The sequence below is a fragment of the Melospiza melodia genome, chromosome Z, assembly GCF_035770615.1.
Source record: "Melospiza melodia melodia isolate bMelMel2 chromosome Z, bMelMel2.pri, whole genome shotgun sequence".
In the NCBI taxonomy this organism is placed as follows: Eukaryota; Metazoa; Chordata; class Aves; order Passeriformes; family Passerellidae; genus Melospiza; species Melospiza melodia.
In genome coordinates, this window is record NC_086226.1 from 72,489,164 (window position 1) to 72,504,193 (window position 15,030).

Below are 15,030 nucleotides of genomic sequence, written 5' to 3' on the forward strand. Positions count from 1 at the left end.
GCAGTTTCTTGTGGTTTTTATACTCCTTGTGCTTCATCTATAATTAAAACCTTTATCAGTAGACTAAGTGGCTTTAAAGAGCCAAATAAAAGTTGAAGCAAATCTGATTAAAAAAAAACTTACTGTGTTTTAAATATAAATTTGGAAACTGTAGCTTAAGGAATTTTAGGTTTGCTTTAGTTCAGATGATTTGTGCAATTGTGCATAGTCTGACCAATTTCTTGTTTGAATTGGATTAGTACCATGTTAATTTTGTGTTGCCTCTGGTGAATAGCCACAGGGCTGTAATCTGTGCCAGTAATTTGTCACACCAAAGCTCTCTAGAGAACTACACAAAACATTTGTGTAGTGAGGATTAGACGCTGAAAGCCGTATCTTAGATTGTTAATAAATGTTAATGACAAAACCCAGCTGGTAAGTCTTGGAAATGAGATCTAATGCTTTGTGCCCATTGCCAAAAAAATGTTTAAACAGAGATTTCCATTACTTAAAGGTGACCCGGTGCAGTCAATTTGTGAATTAAAGAAGCATAATCTACTGGCTAAGCATTTAGTAAAATGCTCTTCTGATTTGCAACCATAAAAGTCAATGTTTCCTTAATTAAAAAGTTTTCTTTTACTTTGGAACTAGTTCTTAGCACACATCTGGGATAGTTTTATATTTTGCAGAATATAAGAGACACGGCACATAACTTAAAGTATGGGACTGTTAATAGAATATGATCTAAGTTTCTCCATGGGTAGGACTTGAATGCTAAACACAGTGCCAGTTTTATTGAAGTACACAAAGGCACACATACATCATATTTACCTGTACTTAGAAAATACAGAAGTTGGTTAAATTTAAATTAGTTTGTAAAATTGAGTGACAGTAGACTTCACCCAGCTTACTTTTCTCTTTTACTCAGTAAAAGTCTGTATTAATGCTTCAGTTGTTATAGCCCTGTTCAACTTTTAGGGAGACAAAAATGTCATCAAATTAACTACATAATCTGTGCACCCAAGTAAATGTTAACATTTCTGGAGACTTCAAAAACTCTTTCAGTGTTTGGTGATTGGGTGACCTAAGTACTACACAAATGAGATTTCCTATTTATTTTTTTTTATGTGAACATTATTTCTCAGAGGAATCATCACTGTTTACATGAAATTGCATCCATGTTTACACAGAACTTAGATATTAAATTTAGTACCTGTCTGGGTGTAAGAAACATTTTATCAAGACAAGAATCAAAATTGGCAGAAATGTCGTTTTCAGAAGTCGATTATCTCAGTTAGATTTACTCTAAATAGCCAAAATCTCAATATGTACATGCATCCACTGTTCTGGAAGAAGTATTTTTATAAGTTTTCTAATGTGTTTGTGTCCTACAGACCTGTTAGAACCAGCACTGAGGTATTTGTTTAAAACAGCATAGACCATATTAGCTGGCTGACAATTCATTCTGTCTTGTCCGGTATCTTGCTTATCCACTCAGTAATTAATTTGATTAATTTATAAGTAATTTACCCAAGGTTAGGATGTAAATCTTTGGTAAAAAAAAATAAAAAGGCACACACACACACAAAAAAAAACTCCACAGTTGAAAGTCTAAATCTTGGTTAAAAACTGTGTCTTGAAACCATCCAGGCCCTCCTACTGACTTGTCAGCTCTGGGTTATTTTCAGAAAACTTTACTTGAGTTCCTTAGCTTCAATCGTAAGTTTTTCCCACAGACTTGCATGGTTTGTATGAGTGGGAGAGTGAATAGTGGCTGCTATATAGCCATTGTTTAGTCTAGTGTATGTATGTTTACATCTCCCTTTTGGATTTATAGGCAGCTATGGCAAAATAAAGATTGTGCTTCCTTGATTGAAGAGCCTCTTAACTAAAGCACCTGGTGGCATACAGGGATTCTTTAATGATCTGATTATAATTCAAATTTTGATGGTTTTTTATTATCAGTAATTTTTGTTAAATGCTGATATTTCTGTAGTATCATAAGTTTCAAAACGTGATTGAGATTTCCACCATACAAGCTTTTAAAACAGTATTGCATTCCTCAAGCACTACATTAGAGATGAAAACTGGTGAAGAAAATTAGTAAAACCTTCAAGTATGTTATCTGATAACTAGAATGCAGACTTGTTTGGTATGGATTTATTTTGTTTGTGGAGGAAAATGGCAAAATGTGAAATTTATAAGGAATATTGTTGATAAGTATAATTTAGGGAGATGGGTGAGGGGCTGAAGGAAAAGGAGCAAGAGGAGTAGGAGGATTAGAAGTGCTGAGAAAGTAGTGCCGGAGAAGGTGTCTACACCAACTAATACATATTGCAGAGATAATTCTTTATGTTCTTACATATGATATTCTTGATTAATCTCTTGCTGCCTTACTGTGGGATAGTGGCTGATGGTTGGGTGATGGTGTAAGTATAATATATTTCCAAGTGTTCTGATTTTCTGGTGGGTTTTATATTCTGTTCATAAAGTTGTCTTTAGTGTCCAGCAGCTGATGATTCTGGAGTGTTCCCTTAGGTAGGATTTAAAAATACAAAAGGTTAGGAACAAAAATAGTAGTACTTCTTATTGAGATTTGAAATAGCCTGACTGTATAGAATAAGCAGCTGGGAAGAAATCTGAAATACTCCTTATTTTAGGATATATTATAGGAGTAAAATTTGGAAAGTTAGCCAGAAAGTCTTGACTAAGAGTTTTCAGCCTGCAGCATGTATGCACTTGTGTGCACTGAAGTACACTTGAAGAATACCAAGCATTCAACAATAACTCAATTTTTCAGTATACACAGAATAAAATGAAGATTGTTGTTTCAACAAAGGGATTTAGAAATGTTGGACTTAATTTATGCATATAGTAAATGTGCAGAAGTGTTTCATTAATTGAATTTTTGCTTTGAAACATCTCACAATAAATTCTGCTATTTTTCAAGTCCTGCTATACAGTAGAGCTTTGTTCCTTCCCTATTTAAAAAAGAGGAATGCTTGTTGCTCAGTGGTTTTTTACATTGTCATGGAAAAAGTGGATTTAATACCTGAGTGTCTGATAAAGTGACACCAGTTTCATCGCTGATATGTGTAAAAAAATCCTTCCTTCTCTCTCACTATAACAAGATAGTCTTTTTATGGTCTCTCAACAGATCATAACAGAATTGTATATAAATTAATTTAAAGTGAGCATGCCTCCCTTCTTATCAAACTGTTGTAAATCCTTTGCCATCTTCTTGTATTGATGGATTATTAGGAAATGGGCTTCTCGTGCTCTGCTAAGAATGGTATACATAGAACAAGTTTTCTGTTATGCACACTACAAATTGTTATGACAGACTTTTTAAAGTAGTCAAAGACTAATGTTGGGAAAGACATTTGAAAAGCACAGAATATGAAGTGTGTAATGTAAATTACACACAGGATCAATCATGAAAGAATCCCTTCTCACTTGTTTTAGTGTCTGTTTCCCGAGCTGGACTTTCATGAACTGAATGGTAGGAAAATCTTGCTACAGAAAATGTTGATTTTTATTTTTTTAATTTAATATGATTGTGCTTAAATGTTGCTATCCAGGGCCATAACATGGCACACCTCTAAAATTCTTGACTTTCAGTGACTTCAATTAATCTGACTTTTTCCCTTTACACCCCAAGTAAGTAAGAAGTGCCAAATGTTTGCCATGTTTACATCATAATTTTATTAGTAATCAAATTAGATATGAAATCACATTTATCTGAAAGGAATTCCTACCCAACGTTACCTTGGAGACAAAATGTACTGATAAAGGCGTTTCTCTCCTTTATTGAGTAAAAAAGAATTTAGCACGCACTATATTTAATCTTGCTTCCCTACAAATCTGGGACCATTATCCCTAGCAAAGAGTATACTCACTAGTGATGCTGGTTTTGGTTGATTTTGTGTTTGTTGGGTTTTTTGATAGAATTTTTCTCCAGAGAAAAATATCAAAAGGAAAAGGAACTGAACAACGGATTCTGCAGAAAAGGCTCGCTTTTCCTTCCTCTCTCCTTGGCTTCTTCATCATTCTCTGTTGTGTCTTTCTTGGTTTAATTAAACATTATTAAAGATATTTATTTAAAAGTTACGTTTCTCAAATGAATTTGTTCAGTGAGCGCATAAAGGACCAATACATTAAATAATGCTCTGATGAATATGAAAGCATTGGGAGTAGTGTGTCCTCTTTGTGGTCTGATAGATACAGTTAAAAATAGACATTGTTCTATTAACATTAAGAATATGTACTACATCTATATACCACTTCTTTAAGCTAGTCTAAAATGCCTTTTTTGCTCTCAGGTTGCCATTGTGAGCATGTTGCTGGGCAGCAGAAATGTATGGATCATTGAACCTCCCTGCCTCAAATAGTAGCACATCAGGATGTCATGAAACCTGTGGTCCCACAGGCTGCTGCAGTTATGCTTTTCTACTACAGTGCAGGTGGAAGAGCACTTTCAAAATTTTCCCTCATAGATGAGAGTAATATATTTCACAAACTGAAGGACTGGATTAGAAGGCTCCTACTCAGTGTAGTCACAGCTCTGTGATGGTTTGTGTTTATGTGAAAGCATTGCTGTCCTAGTAACAAGTGCTACTCTGTTTTGCATCAGTTTTTTAGTATTTCATTTTTGGTCAATTTTTGCGCAATGTATTTTCAAAATTAATTTTCTCACAGAATTATAGAGATACACCAATTTTACAGACTTGGAGTAATACCCACTCTCTGCCTCTTGCATCAAATACTTCAACAGTGCTGCTTTATATGTAGGGACTTTTTTTTCAAGCACAAATATCTATCTTATTTCAAAACTTTCTGTGGTCAAGAAGCTCCTTGTGTGCTCAAGCATATTGCTTAATGATTAACTTCCATTCTTTCAATAACTTGAATTATGTCTCTAGTTTGAGGCATACCTAGTTTCAAGTTTCAGCCATACTTTTCATTGGGTGAGAAAGATCCTACTAGTTGAAATGATGTGAAATATCAGTCTGGTCCATACAGAGGCCAGCAGTAGGTGCACAAGATCTAGAAATGCAGCTTGGATATCTGAATGGCCTCCAGCAGCCCTCAGTCAGTTGAGTACATGGTGAGCCAGCAGGTGCGTTCCGGCTGTTGTCTTTAATGGACTTAAGTGAATGTATTCTTTATTTATCTGTTTCCTGTTCAAACTGCTTCCTTTTCGTTTTTATCTCCATAGTATCCCACTCTTTACACATCCACTTTTCCCCTGCTGAATTACATTGTAACAGAAGCAAACTTCCATAGTGATTTCCTCATTAATTAATATGTTGAAGGGTAGATTCTTGTGGAATTCCACTTTGACCGTTTTGCTGTTGTGGAGATGATCAATTGCTGTCCTTTCTCTGGTGTTGTAAACCCTGAGTCAGCTGAGAGGGCTTTTTGCTGTGACTGCTTAGTTGTGTGTTTGGTAGGAGGTTTCTTTAGTGTGGTGCTTGTTTGGGTTTTTTAAGACGGGTGGGAAGAGTGACTTTTATAGAAAAGCTAGATTAATTCTTCCTGGTATACCCCTATGACCTGTTGGCCGCTATGGAAGTTAGGTTCTGCTGGTACTTTCTGGATATTTCTAAGGCCTCTATTTAAATAAAGAATAAAATAAAAATGGAAAAAAAGTTATTCCTGTGGTGTAAACACCAGTGTTGGTGATGGATTAAGACTATCCTCCAGTCAGTGTCACAACTTTTTGTTTAGATTTCCTTATAACTCTTGAAAATTTTAAAAACCAGCAGTCTGTAGTAACCTGTTCCTTGTTTAATCTACAAATGCATACATATACTGTATGTATTTGTGGATTATTCTCAGCCCAAGGCAGAATAGGTTTTGTTACAGCATTCTTCAACCCTTTCTCACATAAAAAAGGATCTCTCTCACATGGGAATATCCTCCTGCAATGAATTCTTGATGGAGAAGGAAGGACTATGGCCTTATCTTCACCAAGTGCTTTTTCTATGCTTCAGTCATCTATCAGCTGCAGACTCTGGCAGGATTTCTGCTTCTGGTTTTTTATTAGTATGTATCTCTTTAGCAAGGTGTTCTTCAAGATTTATAACCTGTCTCACTGAAGTTTTAACATTTAATTTGGCTGGCTGGTGTATTGAATTTAGTATAAAAACAAAGTTTTTAGATTCTTTAGGGTTGATTTCTTGTTGAGTACTTCTCTGTTGTGTTGTCTAGTCACATTAACAGTTGAAGCCTTTTCTAATATCAGTTCCTTTTGAAATTCAGATCTTCTTGCCCACTATTGATCATCAGCAGGGAGTGTTTAAAATGCTGGCAGCTGGAATTCAGGAAACTACCTTATTAAAAATCTTTCAAATAATATGAGGTTGACTGTGTAAATAATATGCTTACACATATCAAGCAAAGAAATTACCTTTTCTTAACCTGCATAATAAATATAATATGGATTATATTAATAATCAAACACTCCAGATGAAAGCAATGTCAGAATTGCAAAGATAAACTTGCACTTCACAATATGCCTAGATCCAGGATGTTTGTGTAACTCCCATCTTATTTTGTAACTGCCGGAGGTCTTCTGTCTTATTCTGGATGTAAGACCAACTGCACAGTTAGTGCACAAGGTCATATGGAAAATGACAGGGAGAAAAATTAATGAAGAGAGGACCATGTTTACTAAACCACTTTAATGTTATGAAGTGGATTCAAGCCTTTGTTTTTTTAGTATCTGTATAGAGCTTAAAAATTAGAGCCAAGCAAACTTTTAGAATGGATAGACTGATTTCATTAAAACCACAAAGTAAGTTACCAAACATTTGACATGGTACTATATAATTGCGAAAGGACACCTTGCCAGAAATTTGTTTCCAAGGCTTATTTTTTAACCACAAGTTGTAATTTCAAAAAGTAGTTCTTAAAGTTTGATACTAGTCACTATGGGGCTGATGATGGAAGTTTCCTGCAGCTATTTAGCTTTCATTTTCTAAAAAAAATTTCATATACCATATAGTGAAGGAATAAATCTCAGTAGCTTGAGCAGTTCCCGAAGAGTAAGTTTTATGTCTACCAACTTAAGCTAGAGTTAGTAAGAGGACTTGTTAATAATTTTGCTGTTTTGTTAATGGGAAGATATCTCTAGGCTGCAGTTGATCCAGCCTGGACAGGTTTACTGTGACGATGATAGTCAGTGGTCTTACTGCATTATAGATATCATTAACTAAGATGTTTTGTTAACTCCTACATTTCTAAAACTCCTGGAGATGTAATTGTCATGACTTCATTCCTAAAGTTCTGCTCTGTTGCTAGAATTAGCACTTCTACGTGTAATCATGTAGTCAACTGAGTTATGTCTTCACCCTTTCCCGTGCAGCGTGAACAAGAGAATGCAATGGCTCACCTTAAAAAGCAGCAACAAGAGCTCGAGCACATGAGGTTGCGCTATTTGGCAGCAGAAGAAAAAGAGCTGGGGAAAACAGACCGTCAAGAGCTGGAGGATATTAGAAATGAACTTAACAGGTACAAGAAGTATTTATAAGATTCCTCCCCCACTGTTGCCTTTGCTTCTGTTTTCTTGCTGTGAGTCTCAAAACAGGAGAAGATTCAGTTAAATCAAGATTATAATTTGCTGTCAGTTCAGTGAAAGAACGCAGTTTAGTGCCCCTTAGGTAAAGATTGCATATTTGTAAAATGCAACATTACAGCAGTGTAGAAAAATGCGTGTTTAACACCATGTCGTTTATTTTTTGTTAAGGTCACAGATGCACAGCACCAAGCTTTTTGTCTGTTTTAAATCATAAGTTCTAAGCATAGCTGCTGTGTTAAGAAAAGAACAAGTCACATTTTATTCTAAATAAAATGTGATTTTGAATACATAAAATTTTAAATTTATCTAATGTTGTCCTCCAAAAGCTGTCTGCACTAGTTTTGTATGTTGAACCCTTTTAATTTGAGTACAGATTACATTACCAAGCAGAAACCTTGATAGCAAGTATAGTTACATATGCACATACAGAAGGTTTTGTTAATTTTTAAGTATTACATTTCTTTTTATTTGTAGTTATTTTTCCCAGAGAATAATTCTTTTACCTTTCACAGATTTCTTTATTTTACTTTGTAGTTCAGTAGATAAACTAAAGACTAAATACAAAGATAATCAAAATGAGGATTAATATTCTCTAATTATTTCTATTCTATCTATATCAGGCTAAAACAACAAGAAGAGGAGAGAAAGAAATTGCAGGATGCTAGAGATAATTCTTCTGGCAGAGTGGATAGTCTTCATTGTAGAAAAATAAATGAGAATACAGATGATTACCTCTCTCGTCTGATAGAGGAGAGGGATACCCTACTGAGAACAGGAGTCTATAATCATGAAGACCATATTGTAAGTGAACTTGATCGTCAAATCAGAGAAGCTATTGCAAAAAGGAACATCACTATTTAAAGCATGCAAAAAGTTTTAGAAAGAGCCAAAATCTGAATAGAATGACTTTTATAAGCCTATAGTGCTTTGTGAAATATGTAACATCGTGCTTTGTTTTGCACATTATGGTCAGCTCTCTTTGAAGTCAATGTAAATACTTGCAACATGTCAAGTTAAGCACAGTTGTAAGTTTATGGGGGCAATGACTGTTTGTTAATGTTTTTATACTCATATGTATATATAAATTGTGTGTGTGTAAATATATTTATCTTGTATACCCTCTTCTTAAATGTTTCCTACCTCTTTTTAGATCACCCTGACTAGGTTTATTTGTAATATTTTTAATACTAATTCTAAGAGGTTTTTAGTCCCTGTTGTTATGATTTCATTCAATTTTTAAAAATATCTCTTCAGCTATACTAGGGCAAAATGACATCAGCGTTTTTCTCTGATGAAACTCTTAATTCTGAGCTGAAATGAAGCACTGACCCAGTGTTAGTTCTTTACTAAATGACAAATAATAAACTTTTGCCTCTCTGACTGCAGCTGACATAACTAAGTTATGTAATAAATAAGAGACAAGATTTTGAGTGTGAGGGGGGAAAAATCAAACCTTAAGAGACTGAAGCCGAATCAGTCATTAAGGAGCCTGATTGCCCAGGGTTGCCCTAGCAGTTTTGCACATGTCTGGTAATGCTACACCCAGGAGGGTGAAGAGCTTATTCAGAAGTATACATGCATTCTTATATCAATCCCTAATGAGGGAAGATATCTGAAGCCATAATTCTGACCACGAACATAAAATAAGATCTTCTCTAAGATGTTTTCTTTAATCAGGATGTAACCACTTTCAAGTTACTTAATATGTGTTTCAAAACATGTTAACTCATTACCACTTAAATTGTATGTAAAGTTTTTGTTGGATTGTGGAAGTACAAACAGCGTGCAAGGGAGAAATCCATAATTAATATTAGTTTGTCCATAATCACAATTGAAAAACTTTTGTTTTCCAGTTTTCATTCCATTTCTGTTAGGTTTGTGTGGATCTGCCTGGTAACAGTAACTTTCAACACTGTCCATTCAATAAGCATTCTTCTCTGTCCTGTGGTCACAACTGTTTCCATTTGAATGTCAAGTACAAAAATCATCTTAGGATTTATTACTTTTAGAATGAACAAAGATACCAATGGAAAAAATAATGGTTTAGGTTTTTTGCATAAAGTCAGTGAACTTTCATGGAGAGGCTTGTATACATGCGACCTTCCTGTTTTGTGTGGCATTAATTAAAAAGTGGGAGGAGGGGTATTTGTATCTGGGTTTAGCTCTCCATGCATTGTTTGTCCTCTTCCTTACTATGAGTGTAGGTCCTGCTAAATAAACTATTCATTTATATTCCTTAGAAAAGTTATAAACAAGCTGTATAAACATTGAGATCATATTCCCTGAGGAATACTTGAATACTTATCAATACCAGACTTCGTAAGAAATGCTGTTGTAAATGTATTTTTCTAAGTAGTGTGCTTGGAGATGCCTCTCCACTAGCAAAGAAAATACCACCCTCTTAAGTCCCGTAGAAATCCATGAAATGCAATTTCACAATACTTTTTACGTTGTGCAGTGTGATATCACTGATGCAGGGTTATATGCAATTATTATAAATGGTGCAGTTGGCTTCTATCTTGACAGGAAAACTTGTTCATGGCTTTTTTTCTTCAAATGCTTGCTCACTTGTGTAATTTCTTCTCTAGACACTGGAGGGTGCCTGAGACTTAAATATTGCAAAGACAGTGTTGACTAAATTTTCATTACTGGTTGCTTTTTGAAGTGGTGTTTTATGACTTTTCGGGTGTATTATTTTATGAAATAAAATGAAAATAAAATAAAATGAAAATATTAAGGACTTTGCATTGATCTTTTAACTATGAATTTGAGCAAATTTTGTTTACTATTTCCAGTCATATGACAGTCTTTAGTGCTTGAATCTATAAAATAATAAACTTGTTAATGAATGTTAATTGTCCCTTTTTGGTTTTTTTAATAATTAATTTTTAAATTTAATCTCTTCTGTGGCATGTAAAAAAATTACAGTCATGTTGCTGTACGTTTTAAAAAGAAACCTGGGTTTTTGTTCTTGCAAATCAAAGTGCTGGGTAAAATGAAAATGGAATGCTTGTTTTTAAAAACGTTTATAAGTTTCTTCATTTGAGCTATTTTCGGTCCATTTAGCCACTTGAAAGATCACAGCTTACAAGGTGCAAAGCATAAATTTTGTGATAATTAAAACAACTTACATAGACTATATTTTGTTTTATAATAATTACTCTTAGTGTTCATTGTTTGTATTAGAATGAGGAAATTATGGATAATCTAAGCTGCATGTTTTAATTTCATTTTTTCCAGAACAATTTGTCTCTGCTTCAGCCTGAACTAGTCCAGAAGCCAAATTATATGTTTGTAGTAGATATGTATAGCAGACATAAGCTCAGTATTACTGTCTTTCAAAGAAAATTATGTTGAGTTCCATTTGCCTTTTTGTTACCTCAAAGCCATTTTAGAGCTTAGAGTTACTCAGTGGAAAGACCAAATACCATTTTTTTAGAATCAGAAATGTCTCAAAATTTGTATCTTAATCTCTCTTCATTGCATGAGATACGCCGTTTCAAACAGATGCATGCAATAAGAATCCCATTTTAATTACATGATAAATAAAGGCTGTTGGAAGTGAGACTTGTGTTTACAGGTTCAGTCTTGGTTCCATAGCCCCAAGAAAATGTGGGGGGGAAGAGGAACAACTGCTAGACCCTCCTGGAATTCTGGCAAAGTGCTTTTGATTTTATTGCACCCAGGTTTCACTAGGGAAGCTGAAGGAATTATTTCAAACCATGAACCCTTGCTGATGTGTTTTTGTGAACCCAGATGGCAGGGGTGTCAGTTCTGTGTCAGATCAGTTCCAGCTTCATCTGCCTTAGGATTTGGGCCCAAAACTTGCAGTTCACCTTGCATAAGGCAACTTTGATTATTGCCTGTACTTGTACAGTCTAGTCTAGCAAAAGCACTGGTACACTTTGAAATCAGGGCATTTAGAAGCACTGTTGTTTTTCCATTATGATCTTCAGGTATATGATCCCTCCCTGTGTCTTTATGTGGTAATTTTTCTTCCGGTGGTGAGGACTTGCTGTTGCCTCAAATTACTTAGTATAGGTTTAAATGTAGGGCTGGAAAACTCGATCTAGTGTTTGATATGGAGCATTTGCTAAGTCCAGAAATCTTACAAACAAATAGATCTTTTTCCCCTGATAATTGTTAGATTGTTTCACAGAAAAATTGGGTCTAAGTTCTTATTTGCATAATAAAGCAGTGGAATGCTTATACATATATCTGTGAAAAAAATGTTCAATTATTTAGAAATTGTGCAGTTTTGCTTTGAGTCTGAATTATTTAAGTGTATAGTTACATTTATTATCTTTATAGTATTTTTTTATTTTGGAGTGAATATCTAAGCACTGTTTCTATAAAATTTCAGCAATGATCCAACACTTCTAACACTAATACGCTTTCTGAATTGCTGTTGTGGAAAAGAAGCGTTGTTATATCTGGCACTGAGCTTTCAAGTATTCAATCTGCAGTTCTCCTTCATTGCAGTTTAAATGCTTCTCCCTTCCATCCACTGAGATAAACCTTAATGCACAGCTAAAAACAGAAGGCCTTTATCATATCTTCTAAGTGCTACTGGAGTATTTATACCGGTTATTACATATTTACACAATTATTTATTTTGCTACTACTGTGCCTAAATGATCGTGACCTGTGTCAAGGCTTGGATGGGAAGCACTAGCCTCACTATTGTTAAAGACAGAGCTGTAGAAAGGCGGCTGCATGCTTAGATCTCATTTCATTTGTTTCTCCAGGGGGTTGTATTAGTAGTGTTTTCATTAGAAATGTTTTTACAGATGTCGGCTATCCAGATATGAAGTCCCTGTAGTGGAGAAGCAGTCAGGAGTTTGGCATTCAGAACAGAAAGGGAAAAAAAATCATCTTTGAGAGACTAATTTATAGAAAAATAATTTACTGACTTTCTGATATATAAATGTACACTAACCCCATGGCAGCTTTAATGCAGAGTAATTGAATTCTTGTAAGTATGGTTATTTTCTATTCTGAACTTGAAAAAATGCTACAGCCTGTCATTCCCCATCACTGAAGACTAAAATAGTCCCCATTAATAATGCTGCTGGAAAAGTGATGTCCCTTGCTTTGTAGTCCAGTACTCTTTTTTCCGAGTATAAAACTTGTGGTAGTTTGACAACATTTTAAAAATTTATATATTACTACAAAAAGTTCTGTTCTGGCAACACACATAGTAAGTAGATAGTTATAGAAGTGTAGTGTCACTGAGGGTTTGAGCAAAAGGTTTTAATGCAGTTACTGACACATAACTGCATTGACAAAATAATATGGCATCAAACATTAGAGTGGGTTTACTGGGGCAGATGGAGTCTAGGAGAACAGTACACAGCCTAATACTCTTTCAGCAGTTACTGTACATTGCTCATGGCTTTAAATGTACTGTGAAAAAAGCTGTTAAAATTTGAAATTTGTTATGTACTGTGAATATATATTTTGCTTTACAAAGGCAAATGTTAATAGAGCAGCAAAATTAAATCATCAGGGTTTGAGGAGCAGGCAGTCAAGCTAATACATTTTTTGGTAAAATTTAAGTTTAAGAGGTAATGGTAAATCTCCAACATTTGTGTATTCGCTTGATAGCGTAAGTGAGGGTGTTTCTTTGGTTTGGTTTTCTGATCTGGAGGTAGAGCAAATAATTTTATTGATCTCATGTTAAGAGATGTTCATTGTACAGACACCAAACCATCAGTATGTTTGCATGAAAAGGCTATTTTTAACAACAAGATTAATACTGTAATACAATAGCTCATCCAGATCAGGGGTGGAAAGCACCATGAGCTGCTATTTTTTTTATAATTAGGCGTGAACACAGCCAAAGTTGCGTCTCATTCATGAGAGATATGAAGTGCACACCATGCTTCTCATCTGAATGAATGACACAGTTTAATATTCTGTCAGAGACAGAACTGTGGGTATGGTGCCATGAATACCCACGTGTATTTGGGGCAAACCACAGAACCTGCCTGCTGCTCTAGGAGCCCTTCAGTCCAGGTATAGGGCATGCTCAGTCTAGATAACATTTTTGATGTTTCCATAGCAATAATGGTTTTTACTGCAGTTTTCCTGAATGTGGATGCAATGGTTTAAATACTCTTACTGGTTTGTCCTGACTCTCTGATAATAAAAAATTGGACTGAATAGATGGGGCTAATAGCCCAAAGTAAAAGGAAGAAACAAACCTCCTAACATAGAATATCAGAAGCAAGAACACACCAGTACCCTAGGGAATTTGTAGCTACATCTCTATGAGAAGGCACTGCTATTTGTGGAAAAAGTTGCACACCTCAGCAATATGATTTAGTGTCTCTTAAGTGAGCTTTACCTCCTGTCCCATACTAGCACATCTTGCAGAACATGTGGCTTTTTTTTTTTTTTTTTTTTTTGCTCACTGTCTAGTGTCTTGCTGCATGTATACGGTTAATCATCAAAATGGTCCTTAAGTTTCACGTGAGGATGCAGATTTTTATGCTACTGATCCCATTTAATTTATCTATATCATCATCAATGCAGCCAGCTTATAACTGCCTAATTAGAAATAGGTAGGCTTAGCAGGAGGGCATCTTAAAAGCCATTATCTCTCAAACACTGTGTGAGGGACTAGCAATGGCTTGCCATCCTGCCCAATAGCTTGTGTTGCACTACTTTGTGCAACATAGCAAAATCTCTCCTGAGTTGCTCATGAAGGTGATCCCACTGGTAGGCTGAGGGGTTGGACGCCAAGCCTGTGGTTTCTCTGCCCGTCTTGGCTATAGGGGTGTTGAGTGATCTTAAACAGGGCTCCAGGCTTTCACTTCCTATCAGCAAAATGAGAATAATGTGGGAAAAGCTTTTCTGTGTAAGTGGTTCACAAACTGCTTTAAACTCCAGCTATTTGTGTTGTTTGCAGTTGTCTTAATGCCCTTAAAGGGATAGATACTGGCTTCTACTGAGATGCTTCTTCAGCGAATGAGTGTGAGCTATTTACTTTGCTCTTTAATAGTAGATAAGTCAGTACATTCTTTCATTCTTCTTTCTAATTACCAATTCACCTGAAACCTCCAGAAAAAAGCAAAAATTACTTCAATCCTTCTAGGGAAGTTAAGGGAGCCTAAGGCTGCAGCCTTCCATGAAAGGTTAGGGTAATCTTTTTGTTAAGAAATTAATTAAATAAAATTATTTTATGAGGGCAGGAGAAAGGACAAATTTTTTTTTAAAGTTTTGGGTCTGCCCCAAGCAAGATTTTTTTCTTGCTATGGGGTAGTACTACTTACTTTGTTTCCCTCTAGATAAGATGAAGGTGATTCCTCATTATACCGATACTTTGATGAATAGCTAGTTAATGCTTGGTTGTTACAGCTATTTGATAAAGAAAAGGTCAAGCATTTTTGCCGTATCCCATATATTGAGTAAATAAGTAATTGCAAGGATTTTAGTGAAAACTTTTATAGGAAAATCATTTAATG

At 35.1% G+C, this 15,030-nt stretch overlaps 1 protein-coding gene across 2 annotated transcripts in view; it reads left to right on the plus strand.

Annotated features, from left to right (window-relative positions):
* Positions 1-10,294, plus strand: part of CEP120 (centrosomal protein 120) — a 37,842-nt gene extending 27,548 nt beyond the window's left edge. For both annotated transcript variants that reach the window (XM_063179972.1, XM_063179974.1), the window contains exons 20-21: positions 7,349-7,494; positions 8,182-10,294. In XM_063179972.1, the coding sequence (XP_063036042.1) occupies positions 7,349-7,494; positions 8,182-8,422 (387 nt within the window). In that variant the 3' untranslated portion in view covers positions 8,423-10,294. The remainder of the gene's footprint in view (positions 1-7,348; positions 7,495-8,181) is intronic.
* Positions 10,295-15,030: the final 4,736 nt, after the last annotated feature.